The following is a 20,287-nucleotide window of genomic DNA, read 5'->3' on the forward strand; positions in this document are numbered from 1 at the left end:
TACAGCACTTATGTAAACAGGCTTATACCCTATTATTTCCCCTATTTGAAATCTATTTTAATATCTGTCATCCTCCCCAAACACACACACTGTCATCCCTTTGTGGACAGGGATCACATTTACAAACTTTACCGAGTGCTTAGTACTTTCATAGTAATTCAGAAACAAAAGTACTGAGATTCTGATTTGGCAGTTAAAAATTAGTAACCCACAGCTTCACATGGGAAGTTCTGTGTTAGTGGAGTATTTGAAGGACTGTATTGTATCCTCCCAAGCACTTATTATTATTACAGTGCTCTGCACACAGTAAGAGTTCAATAAATACCACTGATGATGATGATGATTTCCATAAAGCAAAATGCTCCATCCAGTATGAAGGGAGAAAAAACCAGTGCCATCAAACCCAGGGCTATGATTAGAGAAGCAGCGTGGCTCACTGGAAAGAGCCCAGGCTTGGGAGTCAGAGGTCGTGGGTTCTAATCCCGGCTCCGCTGCTTGCCAGCTGTGTGACTTTGGGCAAGTCACTTAATTTCTCTGTGCCTCAGTGACCTCATCTGTAAAATGGGGATTAAAACTGTGAGCCCCACTTGGGACAACCTGATCACCTTGTATCCCCCAGTGCTTAGAACAGTGCTTTGCACATAGTAAGCGCTTAACAAATACCACCATTTATTTATTTTATTAGAAGTGGGAGTAAATGGAAGGAAATAGACCAAGCTCATTATGGACAGGGAACATGTCTGCTAATTCTGTTGTACTGTACACTTCCAAGTGCTTAGTACGCTGCTCTGCATAAAGTAAGTGCTCAATAAATACCACTGATTAATTGAAATAACTGGGGAGTGTACAGTGGAATGGAGGTGGACCCTCCATGAAATCTCATGAGATTTCTTCTCGGAGGGAGTTTCCTCTGATAGTGATTGTGGCCTCTGAACTTTGAATTCACTCAGTTAGCAACGAGGGCCAACAGAAGCAAAGATGGAGACAAAAGCTGTGGTGAGTGGATTTGGCACAGTAAAGGCCTCTGCTGTACATAAGCTCTGCTGGTAGCCTAGTGGAAAGAGTACTGCTCTATTAATTAGGAGACATGAGTTCTAGTCCTGCTTCTACCTGTTGCTGGCAAATGAGGGTGAAGACTTTGCAATGCTCTGCACCCAGCTCCCCTCCTCTAAACTGTAAGTTCTTTGTGGGCAGATGTTTCTACCAAATCTGTTGTAACGTACTCTCCCAAGCACTTAATACAGTGCTCTGCACATATTAAGTGCTCAATTAATACCACTGACTGAAAGATTGCACTCCATTCCCCAGCAGAAACATGACTAGGAAGGACAAGAGAGTTTGAATAGCACTGGGCAAGCCATTAGCATTATAATCCACTGTTCTGCGCTGGTTTTCAGTTACTTAAATCTCCAAATTGAGGCTCATCAGTTGTTACTGACAGGAGACTCCATCTAGTCACATCATGATGTTTTCAAACTCTATTCTTAAACTTGCTGACAAATATTAATGATGGGTAGAGTTCCCAAATTACAAGTGCTTACAGTCTCGTTTAGATCATCCTTTTAGAATGTGTTGTCCAAGGAATATGTCAAAGAATGTCAGTTTTAGTACTTGTCTCGTTACTTAGTAAAAAAAAAAAAAAATCAATGGACATTTTTAGAAGAACAAATCATGATAAATATCCTCTAGTATATCCCAATTATATATATATTTTTTGTTTAGGATCACAATTTTGTTTTTGTCTCATTTTATGAACCAATAGAAAACATATGTATTTATCTCATGAATTTATCCAACATGTCTACTTACCTGTAATCTAATTTTTCTTATGCACTTGGTATGTGTTTGGCACATAGTCCACCATTATTATTATTCTTATAATGCATATTTGTAATATGTCACTTGTAAAGGACTTTTATCTCTAATTTACGGAGAATTATGAAATTGATTAAAACCAGTGTAAAGGTTGTTGTGAATATAGATAATGATAATGTATTTTTACTTAAAATTTCAGTCTTTTGGTTAAATGAGAAAATACCAAAGAAAGTTAACAAAATCTTTAGGAGACCAATTTGCTTAATAAGCTTGATCATATTACAGTGCATGCTGCTTGTATTACTAAGAGTAATGAAGAAAAAAATGAAAGGATAAAGTTTTTTGAGGACACTAACTTAAACAGCAATATTGTCATTATGCTTACAAAGTTCAAGAGATCAGAACTTATTTTTAAAAGTCTCCAAACTTAAAGAAAAATCTCCAAAACTCTGGCATATTTTACAAACCACAGATATTTTGATCACAAGGGTGCTGCAAGAGAAAATGATTTTGGCTCATTTAAAATCTCTATAAAGTTACTCCAAATGTTTTGTGTTTTTAGGCTACTGCATTTATCAATGGAATTTATAACAATCCCTTCCTACTAATATATTCATAGCACATAATCATGCAAGTTAATATACATGTTGGGGTCAAAGAATGTCGAATCAAATGTTTTTTGGTTCAGTTTGTTGCCATATTAAACAGTTCCAAAACTGGAAGCATGAGGAGCTATTTATAATCATATGGATAGATGATAAATTTAAATGTAAAACATAAATTACCCTTTCCAAACACTGTGGCCTCAACTTGTTCTATTTCTCTATCCTGAAGAGCAGTTATGTAAATGTCACTATAGGCACTGGAAGTCCAGGTCTACATAGCTGGAATTAGCTGGATAATTAGGCCAAAAAACCCAAAAAAACACGATACCCATTCTATCTTCCAAATCACCCATTTGATTCAGCAACAGTGACGTTTTTAGACCCAAAAAACTCAGGTTACAGTTCTAAATTGTCCTGATGCACTGCCATCTTCCCTCTTCACTTATACTGTATAGAAAAGGTCATCAAGTCAAAATCTTATGAAAGTGAGGATAACTGTCCAAAGCCACCACAGAACAGTACATTTTCCAAGATATATTCCAGAAGTACTAGTGCTAACATTAATCAAGGGCAAGAGCTGTAACATTTTTTTTTTCTTTGAAACTAATCAGTCCTGCGTTTGCTAAACCCCAAAGGACAATCCTTATTATGGCTAGCACATAGCAGGTTTTTTTGGTTTGGGGTTTTTTTTTTCCTTTCCCCAAAAGACAAAGAAGTACCATGACGGGTTTTGAAATCACAGCCTCCGGGTAAGAGTTTCACATTTGTTTCTACTTTGTTGATTCATTTAGAAAAATGAAAAGCTGGTGTTGCAAATTGGCAAATAAATCACAGTGGTATCTATGGCTGCTTCCTACCTTAAACACATTGATGGGGATATCAATGACAATGTAGATAAGGTCTCCAAGGGCCAAGCTGGCTATCAGTGCATTGGGGCCATTCCTCATGCACTTGTTTTGGTAAATGATCCTGAGCAGAGTAGCATTCCCCACCATTCCAACGATGAAAATAGCACAAGATATCACAGTGTTAATGTACTTGAAGGCAGTAGTAATTTTAGTCTGCTGAGGACAATAGCTGCGTGCAGAAAGATTGGAGGCTAGAACCAGGGAAGTGGGCCTGTGGGTCGTGAAGAGAAAGCTGGGTTCCGTTCCACGGAATGTGGTGAGGTCATCGATACTGTCACTCAAGTTTGTGTAGAATCTCTCCGAATTGTCACTGATCCCGTAACCAGCCAACATCAGTAGAAAGGAGGCTCTTACACATAAGGCTTCCATCTTGGGGCAAATTTGCTGAATTCTGTCCCTTATAATATGTGTCAGTTTTACACATTCACTTTTTTCACCTGGAAGGGAAAGGAAAAAAAGGTACTTAATAGTTGAAAAATTATCCATCATCATAGGCAGTCATTTGCGAGAAATTCATTTACTTTGGGTGTTTAACTGCAGGTCTTTTTAAGAAGCAAGGAATTACAGTGTCAGAGTCCCTCAACTGGTATATGTCTGGAATAAAATCAGATGGAAGGGGAACCAGAACTGTTTAACCTCTACTACAGATATCTTGTATTATCATTATACCTTTATGTACTTGTTGAAACGTGGAAGAAAAGCCTGCAAAAGATAGATAAAATAATTTTTTTGACTATGGCTGAAGGGAAATTTAAAAAATATGGAGTTGTTTCTTTTATATGTGTATGTATTTATGTACATATATATGTATATATATAAACTAAAATCTCATTTAGTATTTTTTAAGGTCTCGATTTTTTTTCCCATGTTGAAATGCAATAAATGGTGTAATGATTATATACATGAGTAGAAAACAATTTTAGCCATCGTGTGTTTTGGTAATGATGTTGACAGCACATTTACACTTATGGAGAATATTTGAATTAGAGTTTAAATAAAAAAGTATGAACAATCTTTATGAAGTCCCAGTCTACGGAGATAACATCCTTTAAAATTTAAAGGACGAAAGGACTATTAATAGACACAATCATGCTGATATTTAAATACAGCAGGTGGGTGATAAGACAAAAATCCTCTAAGAAATATTTGGCCTCAAGTCTCGAGGATTAACATGCAAAATCCATGGCTTTGAAGAGAAGCATGCCTTTTAGTCCCAGGGACATTTATCATTAGAATCCCAACCAGCAAAACTTGGGGTAACCATCATTTTTTACCCTAAGGTTTGATGACGAGTGGCAGCGATGCAGCCAGAGGTTCACTTTGCACCCACTCTTGGGCATGACAGTAGCTAGTATTCTGTACTGTGAACACAATTCCACAGTGACAAAATATTGTTTTTAAGGTAACTGTCTCTCCTTTTAAACATTTTGTCTCAGTAAAGTTTTTGGCAACAGATAGCCATCCCTTTTTTTTCCCCAAGGAAAGACATAGGAACTCACTCTTCTCATCGTGCAATAGGAATACTGAAGGGGTGGAGGGAAGAGATAAAATGGGAAAGACTTCCCTGTTAAAAAATCATTTCCTGTCCCAATTTCCACATCTTTAATCTTGTGCTCTGATGTGTAAGAGAAGGAGAGCCATTCATCTTTATGCTCTGCGTGGACTCCAGCTAACTGTTTATAAATTTTTTCAGTGTTTGTGATATATGCCCTTTTCCTGAACTCCTCACAGGGCTAGGAAAGCAGACATTCTGTTTTCATGGGATAAACACTTTTAGGGGAAAGTTTTGACATGTCTTGGGAATTTCTTCTCAAGTGACAATTTATTCCTTTCCCTGTGACTGGGTCTTCTGGGGGAATTCATTATCAGAATGCGACCAACCTACATATTACCCAGATATATTCAGCAAAAGAAAAAAAACTTGCTGTCTGGGTGATGGTCTGAGCATATTTAACTTTGGCTTTGGGGCCTAACCAGTGGGGAGCAAACAATGTTGTAAAACTAAAGTCTAAAACTAAGAGCATTCACAGGTGGGCAATTTCCTTCCCAAACTTCATTACAAGCAGTTAACAGATTTTATTATAACACCAATTCAAATGATTCTGGAGTCCATCAACAGTGTTTCCACAAGCCAACAAAATATAACCACTGCTGGGGAGGACAGCATTCAAGAGCAAACTATGTTGTGTTTCCCGATCCTCCAGCTACCAGAAGGGGGAAAAAAAAAAGATAGGAGACAAGGAGAAATATTCCGTTTCAGGGGCCAGTTCCCCTAAAGTTATAGCTTCCCAACTTTACTACTTCGGTCAGCCCTGCCGTACTAAAGACGTGTTCCAGAGAACATTTTCCCAAAACATGAAAAACATTTAGGTAACACCAACTATTACAGAAATATTTATGAAACAGTAATAACCCTCCGTTTTCCAAAAGAAAGTCCTTTTACCGTTTACGGCATGCCTTTGGTTGAATAAAGTTAATTCACTCATTTTGAAAATAGAGAAACTGAGGAACAGAAATGAAGTCAATGACTACCTCCAAACTATAACTTTTTTCTTTATATGACATCCACATTTTGAAGAAGGACAGAAAGAAGCCAGCCAAAGTCTTAACTGAAGACCAGGGTTCAATGGAACAGAGTTAAATAAGACTAGTGCTCAAGATCAAGTTTTCATTATTAAACTAGAACCACTCCCGCTTTGCTACACTGGTTTACTCTAATTAGTCATTTGTGAAAGGAAATTCCCCTTTTGCACAACCACGTGAATTTAGGACAAAGTTACTTCTGTGAACCAAGTGCCAAGTTATTTTTTGATTTGATTAACACCTGAGGGAAGAAAGCTTTCCTCCCCACCCCACCCCTTTCCCTTCCTTTAAGGGATTCTACTACAGAGGAGAACGATCAAAGCAATTTCAAAGAGGCATAAAGAAGATCCTTTCACTAGAGGACTTTGTTGTCGGGGTACTGCTGCCTGCCGCGTACTAACCTCTTGGGTTTTTTCTTTTAATTTCATGGCTAGGTTATCTGCTCACTCTGAAGGACACTACGAGAAAAACTGGACATTTCTGTAGGAACAGTCAATAGTGCTCCAGCATGTCAGCTCATCGAAAGTTACAAAACCTCCCCCTGGACTTTAGGGAACAAAAAAGTCGCGTTCCCAGCCTGCCAGAAGTTTGGCAAACATGCTGCACTTGAGTGCCTAAATGAAGCTGTGTTGCAGCTTTGATTTCACCGAGCTTCCTCGGGTGGGTCCTTTTTTCTTCTTGGAAGAGATGAAGAGGGGGAAGGAAAGGGGTCCGGAGCGGAGGAGAAAATCCCTAAACAAAGAAAGGAAAGCTAGCCAGGCTAGGTTAAAGAAAATATGTTACCCACCAAGTTCAGGGTTTCCCTGTGCATTGTTAAAAGGGGAAAACCACACACCAACCTGGAACCTGGCACCTCTGCCTTACCCACCCCTATCCTGGCTGAACGGGGTCCTTTAATTATTATTATTATTATCAGTGTTAATAATAATACTGATAATGACGATGATGGTATTTGTTAAGCGCTTCCTATAGGCCAAGGACTGTTCTAAGCACTGGGGTAGTTCCAAGGTCATCAGGTTGTCCCACGTGGGGCTCACCGTCTTCATCCCCGTTTTACAGATGAGGTCACTGAGGCCCAGAGAAGGGAAGTGACTTGCCTAAAGTCACACAGCCGGGACTGGAACCCCTCTGAAGCTTTCGCTCAACCTCAAGTTGGTGGAGGGCTTGCTGTCTGGAGTTTGCGGGACATCTCGGCCTCCCTTGCCTAGGGTGGGGCGTGCAACCTTTGGGATCTGATGCCCAAATCCTTCCCCAGCTGTGCTGGCAGCTCGCCCTCCTCGCCCTCGGATACCAGGAGGGAAAGGGGGGAGGCTGGAGAGCCCCCTGTCCCCCAAGTCCTGCCCCCCCCCTGCACCCAGGAGCCGGTCGGTGCCTCGGCCTCCCCCCTCTGACCATCTCCTTCCCATGCCCGGGCCGAGTCAGGCCGAGCCCCGAAAGGAAGAGGGTTTAAAATACCGTGGAGGTCCGATCGAGGGGTGCGCCCAAGGCGCAGGAGGCTGCCCCGATGCCCGTTCCGTGCATCAGCTTGATCCTTGCAGAGCTGCCGAGTGGTGTGTCCTTCCCGGCTCAGACACAGAAGGCTGATGCTTCTCCTTCGGCCCTGCCTGCTGCTGCTGCAGCTGCAGCTCTTGGCTGCAAACTTGGCTCCGGATGACTTTCCTGGACAGGCAAGTCGCCCAAATCGAGGATCTCCACCTCCACTTGACTCTCCCAAACACAGCGAGGTGGGTGTGTGGGACAGAGAAATCTGCAGGAGGGAATAACACACCCGAGAAAATACTGCTGCCCCTCCGCCCCAATTGAAAAAACAAAACAACAAACTCTTAAACCCTCCAGCTCAAAAAGAGTCTGCCAGCGTTAAGCACAAAGGCTCTGCCCCGCGGGGACTAGGGAATGCAGACTTTTTTTAACTATTTCCTCACTGATGTTCACGGAGAGGGCCGTCAGAGGGAGGCAGGGAGCACTGTTCACCAAGTATATAATAATAATGTTGGTATTTGTTAAGCTCTTACTATGTGCCGAGCACTGTTCTAGATACAAGGTAATCGGGTTGTCCCACGTAGGGCTCACAGTCTTCATCCCCATTTTACAGATGAGGTAACTGAGCCCCAGAGAAGTGACGTGACTTGCCCAGAGTCACACAGCCGACAAGTGGCGGAGTCGGGATTAGAACCCATGACTTCTGGCTCCCAAGCCCGGGCTCTTTCCACCGGGCCACATTGCTTCTCATTGCAGCAATGTGGTGTTGGGAGGCTGACTGGGGAAAATGGGGTAGGATTAGTGTCCCGGGGCTCTGGGAGTCGTTTGGCCACCACAATCTCTGGTACCAATCACTGGAATAATAATAATAATAATAATAATAATTAGGGAATTTGTTAAGCACTTACTGTGTGCCAGACATTGTTCTAAGAGCTGGAAGCGAATTGGGTTGGACACAGTCCCTGTCGGTGCGGCTCCTAGTCTCAATCCCCATTTTTTAGATGAGGTAACTGAGGTCCAGAGAAGCAAAGTGACTTGCTCAAGGTCATACGGCAGGCAACTGGCGGAGTTGGGATTAGAACCCGTGACCTGCTGACTCCCAGGCTTGTGCTCTATCCACTATGCCGTACTACTTCTCAGAAGGCCAGTGGGAGAAGAGAGCAAGTTCACAGTCCACCTCCTGCAGCCCCCCCCCCTCCCCACCATGGCTCGTTGAGGACTTGTTGAGGGCAGGGAACATCATCTACTTACTCTGCTCTATTGTACTCTCCCAAGTGCTTAGTACAGCGTTGTGGACCATAAGCTCATCTCTTGACTGTAAACTCATTGTGGGCAGGAAATGTTTCAGTTTATTGTCATATTGTACTGTCCCGAATGCTTACTTAAGTTGCACAGTAAATGCTCAATAAATACTATTGACTGACTGCTCTGCATACAGTAAGTCCTTCCACCACACCTAAAACAGAGAACAGTCAGTTATGGCTATAGGACTCCAGTCACCATGAACATTATGGTGCTGACACTCAAGAACCTGCTTTTAAAAAAGAGGCAAAGCCCTGGAATGGCTCGAGCATCCAATCAATCAATCATTCAATCATATTTATCGAGCTCTTACTGCATGCAGAGCAAAATAAACAATAACAATAAACAGACACACTGCCTGCCTACAACAAGCTTACAGCCTAGAGGTATTTACCGAGTACTTACTGTGTGCAGAGCACTGTACTAAACATTTGGGAGGGTACGACAGAATTGGTAGACATGTTCCCTGCCCACGAGGAGCTTTACAGTTATCATCCGTGGCACCCCTCAAAAGCACCTGTTGGGCTGTCCTCTCCCTGAGAGCTTCCAGGATTAAATTCTCTTAAACTCCTCTAACATAGAGAATGTGAATCTGTGTCAGGGAAAGGAAGAACTGGAGCACGATCCTCTGCTCTCCAGATTGTCCCCGGGAATAATTATACTTTCGTCTTTATTGGCCTGCGTTTTCCTTTTATAAACGTTGTTGTCCTTCCCTGGACTGAGAGAAATGACTGATAAACCATGGTACAGCATGAGTGTTCCTAACAGGCTTAAAGTGATAACCCCAGGGGCACTGAACACTCTCAGTGGGAGGTCAGTGCTCTAAGGCTGGTTCCAGTGCATTCCTCCTTGAGCTGCCAGGCCTCCCTATGCTGACTGAGAGAAGAACTTCTAGTGAAAGCTTGCTTTACAATGGAGTAATGCTTTACAAAGGACTTACAATGGAGGCTTTCCCCCTTCTAACTGAAGGAGAGAACAGAAGATGGAGGGAGGTCAATGGGACTTGGTCCAAATCCAAAAGGGAAAAGTAAAGGGGGAAAATATTCTATTTATGCAGCTCCCCAAAGTGAAGGAGGTCTATGAAAGGGAACCTGGGAGTTTACCGCATTTCTCCATAAGCACTTTTTCTTTTTGTAATTTAAAACAGTGATGGGAGCAATATGGCAGCTTTGTTTAGAGTATTGTGAAGATTTTGATAGATTCAAATTCTGAGAGGTTTTTAGAGGGGGGTGGATCAGGGTACTAATCCCAGCTCTGCCATTTGCCTGTTGTATATCTTTGGAAAAGTCTATGCGCTTCATGCGGGAGATGGGCACGGTCCAAGCTATCTACCCCAGCACTTAGTACAGTCCCCGGTAGATAGTAAGGACTTAATTCATACTATGAAAAAGTCATGTAACTTCTCTGTGCCTCCATTTCCTCATCCACAAAATAGGAGATTCAACAGTTGTTCTCCCTCCTCTTAAGATTGTGAGCTCCATCCTGGACAAGGACTGTGTCCGACCTGAAGATCTTGTGTCTACCCCAGCGCTTAGTGCAGTATCTGATGTAGAGCAAGCTCTTAATATGACTATTATTATTATTATTGTTTTTCAAAGGGGAGTTTCCACGAACCTCTGAGGCAGTTAAAGGATCCCAATTTGCTAGTTTGTGGTATTCCTGTTTGGGGCTGCTGTGCCTCCATGGCTTGGTTGAGGAGAGAGTCTCGTGGCATGGAAAGACAAGGTTACTTTAGGGGACAGCAGAGGCATCCCCTAATAATAATGTGTTGATTATTTGGTAGTATTTGTTAAGTGCTTTATGTGTGCCTGGCATCAACAGTTGAAACTATGGAACAAGGTAGCAGATTGCTGGGATGATCGGCAAAATGGGGAGAGGAAGAAGGGGGTAAACTACACCCAATCGATCAATCGATCAGTCATGTCTATTGAGTGTTGGTTGTGTGCAGAGCACTGTACCTAACTACTGGGAGAGTACATTACAACAGAGTTGGTAGAAAGGTTCCCTGCCCATAATGAATTTACAATCTAGAGGAGAAAGCAGACATTAAAATCAATTATGGATCTGTATATATGAGTTGTGAGTCTTCAGGGAGCAGTGAATATCAAATGCTTGCACAAATCCAAGTGCAAGAGTGATACAGAAGGAGGAAGGAGTACGGGAAATGAGTGCTTAGTCAGGGAAGACGTCTCAAGCAGTCTCTCTACATGGCCTATTAAAAAAAAAAGCCCAGAGTTCACCCTTTTCCTGATCCTTGCCCCTAGACCTACCCTTCAAAAGGAGTCTATTCCAGTCCAAGTTTAGAAACCAGTGAGAGTGGGGCCGATGTGGCGAGGTCAGAGGGTGAGCTGAGTGCTGAGACAGTTGCCCACACCCCTCCTGCCACCCTGGTCCTGGGTTTGGACTCTGCCACGGACCCTGATTTCAGATTTACGCCATCCGCCAGAAAGGTTGTTTGGCTCTGAACTTCCGAGGGATAGGGAGAGTTAGCGCACAAAGAGAAGACTGTTTCTGTTCAGGGCTGCTAGGTCTCCATGTTTAGGATGAAGGAAGAACTTATGAAAAAGCTTGCCATTTTATAGGGAATAAAGAGGAGATTCTCCCCCTAATTGCCTGGGGAAGAGGGCAATGTGAGGTGATGTCTAAAGAAATTCAAGTTAATTAGCCTTTGAAGAAATTTTAAGTGATAGGTATGGAAGCCTGTAGTTTGAGTTTGGGCTAAAATTCTTACTTTCCACTGTCTACCTCTAAGCATTACATCTTGTCTCTGAAGCCCTCAGCTACCAGAACTATGATAACAGAAAGAAACATTATATCACAGAAATTGCCAACTTGCCATGAAATATGATTTTGATTAATAGATCATTTTGATTAGATTTTCCTAGACCTTAGGTGCTAGAGAAAAAGTTTCCCCAATATCTACCATTCAATCAATCGAGCAGTTGTATTTATTGAGCACTTACTGTGTGCAGAGCACTGTACTAAGTGCTTGGGAGAGTACAATATAATAGAGGTAGTAGATACTTTCCCTGCCCACAGTGAGCTTCAGTCTAGCGAGGGGAGACAGATGACCATAAGTGCTATACAAATACATAAGTGCTATACAAATACAAGTGTGAGATTGATGCAGAAGGGAGTGGGATAAGGGAAAATGAGAACATTGTTGGGGAAGGCCTCTTGGAGGAGATGTGCTTTTAATAAAGCTTTGAAGGTGGAGAGAGTGATTGTCAGATATGGAGAGGGAGAACATTTCAGGACAGACGCAGAAAGTGGACGAGGGGTCAGCGGCCAAACAAATGAGCTCGAGGTACAGTGAGTAGGTTCGCGTTAGCGGAGTGAAGTGTGCGGCTGAGTTGTAGTAGGAAATCAGGGAGGAAAGGTGGGAGGGGAAGGTGACTGAGTGCTTTAAGACCTATGGTATGGAGTTCCTGTTTGATGCAGAGGGGGGTGGGCAACCACCAGAGGTTCTTGAGAAGTGGGGGATTTTGGATTGAAAGTTTTTGTACAAAAATGATTTGGACAGCAGAGTGAAGTATGCACTGGAGTGGGGGAGACAGGAAGCAGGGAGATCAACAAGGAGGCTGATGCAGTAATCAAGGTGAGATCAATCAATCAATTGTTTTTATTGAGAGCTTACTATGTGCAGAACACTGTATTAAGAATTTGGAATTAAGTGCTTGAATTAACAGGGTAGCAGTTTGGATGGAGAAGAAAGGGTGGATTTTAGCAATGTGAAGGTGAAACCAACAGGATTTGGTAACATTGATTATGTTGGGTAAATGAAAGAGATGAGTCAAGGATAGCGCCAAGGTTATGGGCTTGTGAGGCAGGGAGGATGGTGGTGCTGCTACAGTGTTGGGAAAGTCAGGGGGAGGAAATGGTTCGGGTGGGAACATGAGCAGTTCTCTCTGGGACATGTTAAGTTTGAGGTGTAAACGGATTGCAGAAAAGGACAGCGATCAGATTTGGGAATCATCCACATAGGCATAGTAGTTGACGCCATGGGAGCGAATGCGTTCTCTAAGGGAGTGGATATACATGGATTAGTGAAGAATTCTTGGTACAAGTGGAAAGAATGATTTTCCACAAATCCACGATTTTCAAAAAAACAAACAAAAAATAGGAAAAGTTTTTTTTTTTCTCACAGGTATCTTAATTGGACAGGACATTTACAGCACACTCACTCCGCTTACCCAACTCGTACTCTCATGCCAGAGATCACGTTTCTGTCTTTTCTTTTATCATGATTCCAGGAAAGTTCATTCTTCATTGCTCCCAATTTATGATTCAAAGTTTAGTCGATGAGAAGGCATTTTATTTTCCTTCATTCTTCAGGAAGCTGAAGTAATTCAAAACTGTCTTTTGAATCTTGAGGATCTTGTTGCAGTGGCAGTGTATTTTCTTAAACTTTTAAACTTTTTAAAACTTTTTAAAAAATATTTGATCATGGGTTGAATTCCCGGATCCGCTGCTTGTCAGCTGTGTGACTTTGGGCAAATCACTTAACTTCTCTGGGCCTCAGTTACCTCATCTGTAAAATGGGGATTAGAGCCCCACGTGGGACAACCTGATGACCTTGTATCCTCCCCAGAACTTAGAACAGTGCTTTGCACATAGTAAGCGCTTAACAAATGCCAACATTATTACTATTATTATTATGATTATTAAACATCAAATAGCTTTAAAGTCCATGTAATCATCATTCTCTTTTCTTTGTAAATTAGAAATATGGAAGTCTCAAGTGCAGCCAGAAAGGTTTTGTGGGGGTTTTTTTTGTTATTGTTGTTTATTTGTTTTTTTGGTAAGAAATGAATTGCCCTTATGTGTGGACCTAGGGAAGATACTATTCATGTCAGAAGAGTCTACTTTTCTTAGCCACAGAGCTAACTTTTACATCCCTAGTCTGTGTGTGGTCAGGTTCCCACAAAGTCAGTGAGTCAGTTGTATTTATTGAGTGCTTACTGTGTGCAGAGCACTGTACTAAGTGCTTGAGAGAGTCCAATATAACAATATAACAATGTTACTCCCTGCCTACAACAAGGTTACGTCTAGAGGGGGAAACAGACATTAATGTAAATAAATAAAACTACAGATATATACATTAGTGTTGTGGGTCTGGGAAGGGGGATGAATAAAGGGAACTAGTCAGGGCAACTTAGAAGGGAGTGGAAGAGGAAGAAAAGAGGGCTTAGTCAGGGAAGGCCTCTTGGAGGAGATGTGCCTGCAATAAGTCTTTGAAAGTTAGAGAGAGGAATTGTCTCTCGGTTATGAAGAGGGAGGGCATTTCAGGCCAGAGGCTGGTTGAGGCCAAGAGGTCAGTGGCGAGATAGACGAGATGGAGGCACAGTGAGAAGGTTGGCATTAGAGGAGTGAGGTGTGCGGGCTGGGTTGTAGAAGGAAGGTAGTGAGATGAGATAGGTGGGGGCAAGGTAAAAGCCTTAAAACCGATGATGAGGAGTTTCTGTTTGATGAGGAGGTGGATGGGCAACTACTGGAGGTTCTCGAGTAGTGTGGAAACATGGACTAAATGTTTTTGTAGAAAAATGTTCCAGGCAGCAGAGTGAACAATGGACTGGAGTGGAGAGAGACAGGAGGCAGGGAGGTCAACAAGGAAACCTCCCTTATCATAAAGTAATCAAGGTGGGAAAGGATAAGTGCCTGGTCAACGAAGTTGCAGTTTGGATAGAGAGGAAAAGGTAGATTTTAGTGATGTTGTGAAGGTCGAACCTACACATAGAGGATCAAAAAAAAAAGTTATCCTGATCATTTAGGTAAAATCTAGGAAGTTTTGAAAAAGTACTTTTCCTTGAGTTATCCAGATCATTACTTTAAACAATCACTTCATTTTGTTGGTTTATGTTTCACTCTTCTGCATGTGTTGATAATGGCTTCAGCAAATCTGGTGCATAATGAATAATGCAAGATGAGTTTGGCTTTACTCCCTTTTCTGCCTTAATGCAGTTTAGTAGCATCATGTCTACGCAATGAAAGCAAAGTGAAGAGTTGAATTACGGTTGCAAAAACAAGGGATTCCAGTAATTCAGGCTAAAAAACAATGCTTTACCGCCCACTTGGTTGGCTAGGTAGAACTAATGCTGTTGACTATGGGAAATTCCAAGCTGACTTCCAGAAGGAAATCAAGGTTTGGCACCTTTCCACAAATACATTTCAACTCTCACCTGATCAGGTGTGTAAAGGACCTGAGGAGGAATGTTTAGAAAGCAGCTAGATGTGGTTATTAAGGACTAATCAAAGCAAATATGATCCCAGGGTCCTACTTATTGTCATAAGGGTAGGACTGTTATTTTTAGGATGTAAGATTGAGCCTCACAAACTACTCCGCTCTGGATACAAAATGTGGCAGATTTAATAGGAATTTGAAGAGCACCTTTAAATTAAAGTGTTGTCAAAGCTAATGATAAAACTTTTTCAAATGTATCAAAAAAATGAAATATGCCACTTGATGGAAGCTTAGTCTGAGATTAAAAAGAGCTAGTTAAGCAGCTCAATGAATTCTTTAGTTTGGTCTTTGCTACAGAAAGTCCCCAAACATTTTACTTTGTTGGGAGCAAGATGGAAAAATAGATTAGATTGTGATAACCACATGGGATGTTTTAGTCCAAATTGATGAACCATTGGGTCAAAATGGTGTCCACTAAAGCATTCTGGCGAAACTCAGAAGAGAAGTCGTGGGTCTCTCTGTGAAAGCGTGCAATCTATTTTTTATAAATACAAACAGCACAATTGATTACAGATGGCTGCTGTACTAGAGGAGTGTGCATTGCCAGTATAATTCCCATCCGAAAAGGGATTCCATAGGCAGTGTTTGGAATTATAGACTATTAGTTGCACTTTTGTTCCTGGAAAACTAGTAGAATTGCTAATTATTTTTAAGATCAGTGAGCACTTAAAAAAATCACAAAGTGCTGGGGCACAGGCAGTATGATTGCAGTAAAGGAAAACATGCCTCATTGATCGGCTAGAATTTTTGAAGAGGTCCATGAGCACATGGTTTATGGGGGAACAGCATATCAATAGATAATTAACCATGATGGGAAGAAAGATACAGAAATAGTGTGCTTCTATGACCGTAAATCAGTTTGTCAAACCTAAATATGTAGTTCACAGAGGAGAGATTGACCCCCCAGAGTTTCCTTTGAACGTGCATTCTGGCAGTGTTTCTTTTACAAACGCTTAATAAATCATGGAAAAATAGTTTTCCTGGGAATCATTTTGATTAATATGGGATGCTCTTGCTTCCAGGAAAAGGGGAATTTTTTTCCCCTCAAGAGTTCATCTGCTTTTTCTTCTGCTTCTGACATAATTATTTCCAATGGAAGTTTTTTTGATGTCAAAAATGAATGAACTTGAAAATCCAAAGAGTTGAGGAACAATCTAGCTATTCATTTAAACATCATTAGAATTTAATAAGCTGAAAAAAAGAATGCTGCCAGTACATTATTTTATGGGGCAGTAACTGATAGAAACATCTAGAGTCAGAGTTTCAGTTACTACCAGTACTTTTTTTAATCATAATCTTTTTCTTTTCTGTTTCATTTCACTTAAAAATGTGAGTATTTTGTAATTTATTTATTTTATATTAATTATGTCTCCCCCTCTAGACTGTAAGCTCATTGTGGCAGGGAATGTGTCTGTTTATTGTTATATTGTACTATCCAAAGTGCTTAGAACAGCGTTTTGCACACAGTAAGCGCTCAATAAATACAAGTGAATGAATGAACTAATGAATAGTTCATACACTCTGGTTATGCTTAGCCAATCATTGTACTTAAACTCCACTTGCTCATGAACTCACTCTCTTGAGTTTCTTCTTTCTTCAGGGAAATTTTTCATATTCAGTAATTGCAGTGACACAGAATAAGGTTATGAAAATCTAAATGTGCCAAGAACCTAGATGTGTTGATTAAATGAAAAAAAAACCCAATGCTCATGAATGAATGCTTATTTAGTAGCAACAGTTGGGAAATATAAATAAGCTAGACTCTAAACTCGCTTTGAGCAGGGAACACGTCCAGTAATTTTATTGTATTAGTAAGTGTTTAACATAGTTAATTGCTCAATAAATACCACCGACTGATTGATTGATTGATTTGAAGGCAACTGACCTGGAATGAACTCCCAATTTGCTCCGTAAGATCTTTCATGCTAAAAAAAAATTGTCACACACACATAATGATTTCCAGGAGTTAAACGTTTTCTTCAAACCTCTATGAACTCCTACACTTGACTTAGATATTCATTGCAGTGCAATGCAATGGGAAGAAATGAGGAGTCTCTCATCTATTCAGAATTGTCTTACCCAGGAAACACTGTGCTCAATCCTGATTTGGAAATGTGCCCATAAGAACATCTGGAGCACGCAGGTTGGGAATGTTCTGAATTCCCTCCTAATATACACAATGTATTTTGGCACACCGGAGACTGTTCTGGAAATTAAAGCTCACCTTTCCTTGGCTGACCTCTTAAGAACGGGTGGTTCAAACCCAGAAGAATGATTTGTGAAAGTAGAATGCCCCATTTGGCAATGGGAGTCAGGGCCTGCAGTGCAAGTGAGCATCCTGCCAGGGAGGGAATTGTAAAGAAAGTTTTTTTGAAATTTAACTCAACCTCCATTTATGGAGTAATTTGCCAGAGAAACTAACCCTAGGGCATATTCATTGCAGAAGAGAGTTCAACACACTAATGGATCTAATGGAGATTAAACCTTCAGGGAAGAGAAGGATTGATTAACATAAAATTTCTCCTTTCCTTCCAACCTTCTCTGTAATCCGAAGCCATGGAAACAAAGAAAACCCAACAACAAACACTTCTGAAAATTTTCTTAGGAAGGATGGATGATGATTAGGTTGCTGAAGGTAGGGTAGACCAACTACTGCAGAATGGATATCTCAAAACCACTGGACGATTTCCCAGTGTATAAAGACTAAGATCAAAACAGAGCTAGTGAATGTGAAAACAGAGACAATAATATAAATCGGTGTTTTTTTAACATCTTGATTTCTTTTTATGACCTTTGTACTTGGTTCCCAATCTCCGTTTTGGTTTGGCATTTTCCAATTATCTAGGGCTATGTAATGAAATCTTCTCTGATTAGCTGGAATCAGAGAAGCCATCTCCATCCTTCCTTCCTGCCACTTGGATAAAACATAAATACTTTAAAAGTTGTATTAGTTTATTCATTCATTCAATCATGTTTATTGAGCACTTACTTATCCTTAGCTTATGTTCTTGCCAAAATGCTGCCTCCCAGTGTTTGTATAATTGCCTATGTCTTTGTCCCTATGATATGTCTGTCTAGGACTCTTTATTTTACACCATAAATGTCCAGAAATAGGTAAATGACCATATTAATTTGCTTTGTGTAGCACATCTGCTACATCATGTGCTAGGCCAGTAAGATCTAGTGGAAGGAGCCCAGGAAAGGGAATCAGGGGACACGAGTTCTAGTGTAGGTTGGTCATCTGTCTGCTGTGTGACCTTGGGCAAGTCACAACCTCTCTGTGCCTCAGTGTCCTCTTTCATTCATTCATTCAATCATATTTATTGAGCATTTACTGTGTGCAGAGAACTGTACTAAGTGCTTGGAAAGTACAATAGAGCAGTAAAGAAAGACAATCCCCGCCCACAAAGGGCTTATGTAAAATCTGGATAAAATACCTATTATTCAATGTGGAACAAGCACTGTGATTGATTTGATTATATTTTCTATCCCAGTGCTTAGTAATAATAGTAATATTAAGCACTTACTATGCTTAACTAGTAACTTAACTGTTAACAAATGATAGTATTTGATTAAACACTTACTATGTGCCAAGCGTTGTACTAAGCACCAAAATAAATGCAATGCAATCCAGATTAGACACAGCCCTGCCCCACGTGGGGTTCACAGTCTAAGAGGGAGAGAGAACAGGCATTTAATCCCCATTTTATAAATGCAGGAATTGTGGTACAGAGGAGTTAAGTGACTTGCCCAAAGTAACACTGTAGGCAGGTGGTAGAGCTGGGATTAGAACCTGAGACTCCTGGCTCCAAATTCTCTGCTTTTTCCACAAGGCCAGTTTCCCTAAGCTTGAGACATAGGAAAGTCTTCATAAATGCTATTATAATTACCATTTAATCATTCTTTTAGTTAATGATAATGATGATAAATCCAAAAAATGCAAGAACCAGAGGAGATAACATTTGTTCACCTATTGAAAAGCAAGCAGTTTGGTTCTGTTTAAGTTGTTCTCCAGTGTGGTTACAAATAACTTAGAGTCATATTTTGGCAGCACTGTCTTATCTGAATTGGATAATAATTGTGGTATTTGTTAAGCACTTTCTATGCGCCTAGTACTGTGCTAACCGCTGGGGTAGATACAGATAATCAAGTCCCACATGAGGCTCACAGTTGAAGTAGGAAGGAGAACAGGGATTGAATTCCCATTTAGCAGATGAGGAAACTGAGGCACAGAGAAGGCAAGTGATTTGCCCAAGGTCACACAGCACGTAAATGGCGGATCCAGGATTGGAATCCAGGACCTCTAACTTCCAGACCCATAGATCACACACTTTTTTCCCAGATTCCTGTTACTGTATTTTTCACTGCAACTTGCCCTTTATTTTAGAAGGAGCTGCTCACAATTCCCAGGGAAACCATCCCACTAAGTCTGCGTCCCCTGAACACAAATATTCTCTTCCCTGGAATCCAGCACTAAGAGTCCAAGAAGAGGACTCTAAAACAACACAGGTTTTAGTGTATATGTATAGCAAGAAACATCCTTTACAACTCCAGTCAGCAGATTGAATGGTTAGGTGTTAGAGTTTTTCAGCCCCATCATTTGCGTGGAGAGAGAATCAACTTGGGTGATGCCAACTCCTAATTCAGGGGCAGCTCTATGACTATAAATTCAGTGATATAATACTTAAATCCTCAGAGATAGACACTGCAAGAATGGCTGAATTCTTGCTATTATGACTAACACAAGAGTATTTGGGAATATTGTGTTACATTTATTTTGTAACAATTACAGATTAGTTTACAAAAAACCCTTAATTTTAAGCATCAGATTTGATAGCAGTAGAAAATAGCTATCCGTATTTGGGGAAGCATATTTTCTCCGTGGCAAAGACCTTCGTAGCATTTGAAAGTGAAATCGTATGTTAGGAAATGTATATTTTAAACTCATCTGCATACTTCAAATTATGTTTATTTTTTCTAAATTATATTTTTCTGGGTTTGGAACTGAATGATCAAATTCAATTCACATAATTGATTAGTAGAGACATCCCATGGTATAAACTTGCCAAGAAAATGAAAAGTTTAATTGTACGTTGTTCATTTCTTAGATAAATCAAAGAAATAGAAGTCTGAATGTGGAGCTGTTGCCAGGGAGATGTAGGGAGTTGTGCAGAATGTGAGAGGAAAGGATGGTGGAAAATGGGGACTTTTCTGGGACGTGACATTTCTAGAACTAAACATCATTCGCTCAATTGATGCTATTTGTTGAGCACCTACAGTGTAGAGCACACTGTACTAAGCACTTGGAAGAGAACAATACCCTAGAATTGGTAGATATAATTCCCGCCCCGCAA

At 40.8% G+C, this 20,287-nt stretch overlaps 1 protein-coding gene across 1 annotated transcript in view; it reads right to left on the bottom strand.

The window, feature by feature from the left end:
* Positions 1-7,762, bottom strand: part of EDNRA (endothelin receptor type A) — a 55,518-nt gene extending 47,756 nt beyond the window's left edge. Inside the window, exons 1-2 of the mRNA XM_001513388.6 lie at positions 7,367-7,762; positions 3,278-3,765 (exon numbers count right to left, since the gene is read on the bottom strand). Of these exons, the coding sequence (XP_001513438.1) occupies positions 3,278-3,697 (420 nt within the window). The 5' untranslated portion in view covers positions 3,698-3,765; positions 7,367-7,762. The remainder of the gene's footprint in view (positions 1-3,277; positions 3,766-7,366) is intronic.
* Positions 7,763-20,287: the final 12,525 nt, after the last annotated feature.

This window comes from Ornithorhynchus anatinus, chromosome 12, assembly GCF_004115215.2.
Source record: "Ornithorhynchus anatinus isolate Pmale09 chromosome 12, mOrnAna1.pri.v4, whole genome shotgun sequence".
NCBI classification, from domain to species: Eukaryota; Metazoa; Chordata; class Mammalia; order Monotremata; family Ornithorhynchidae; genus Ornithorhynchus; species Ornithorhynchus anatinus.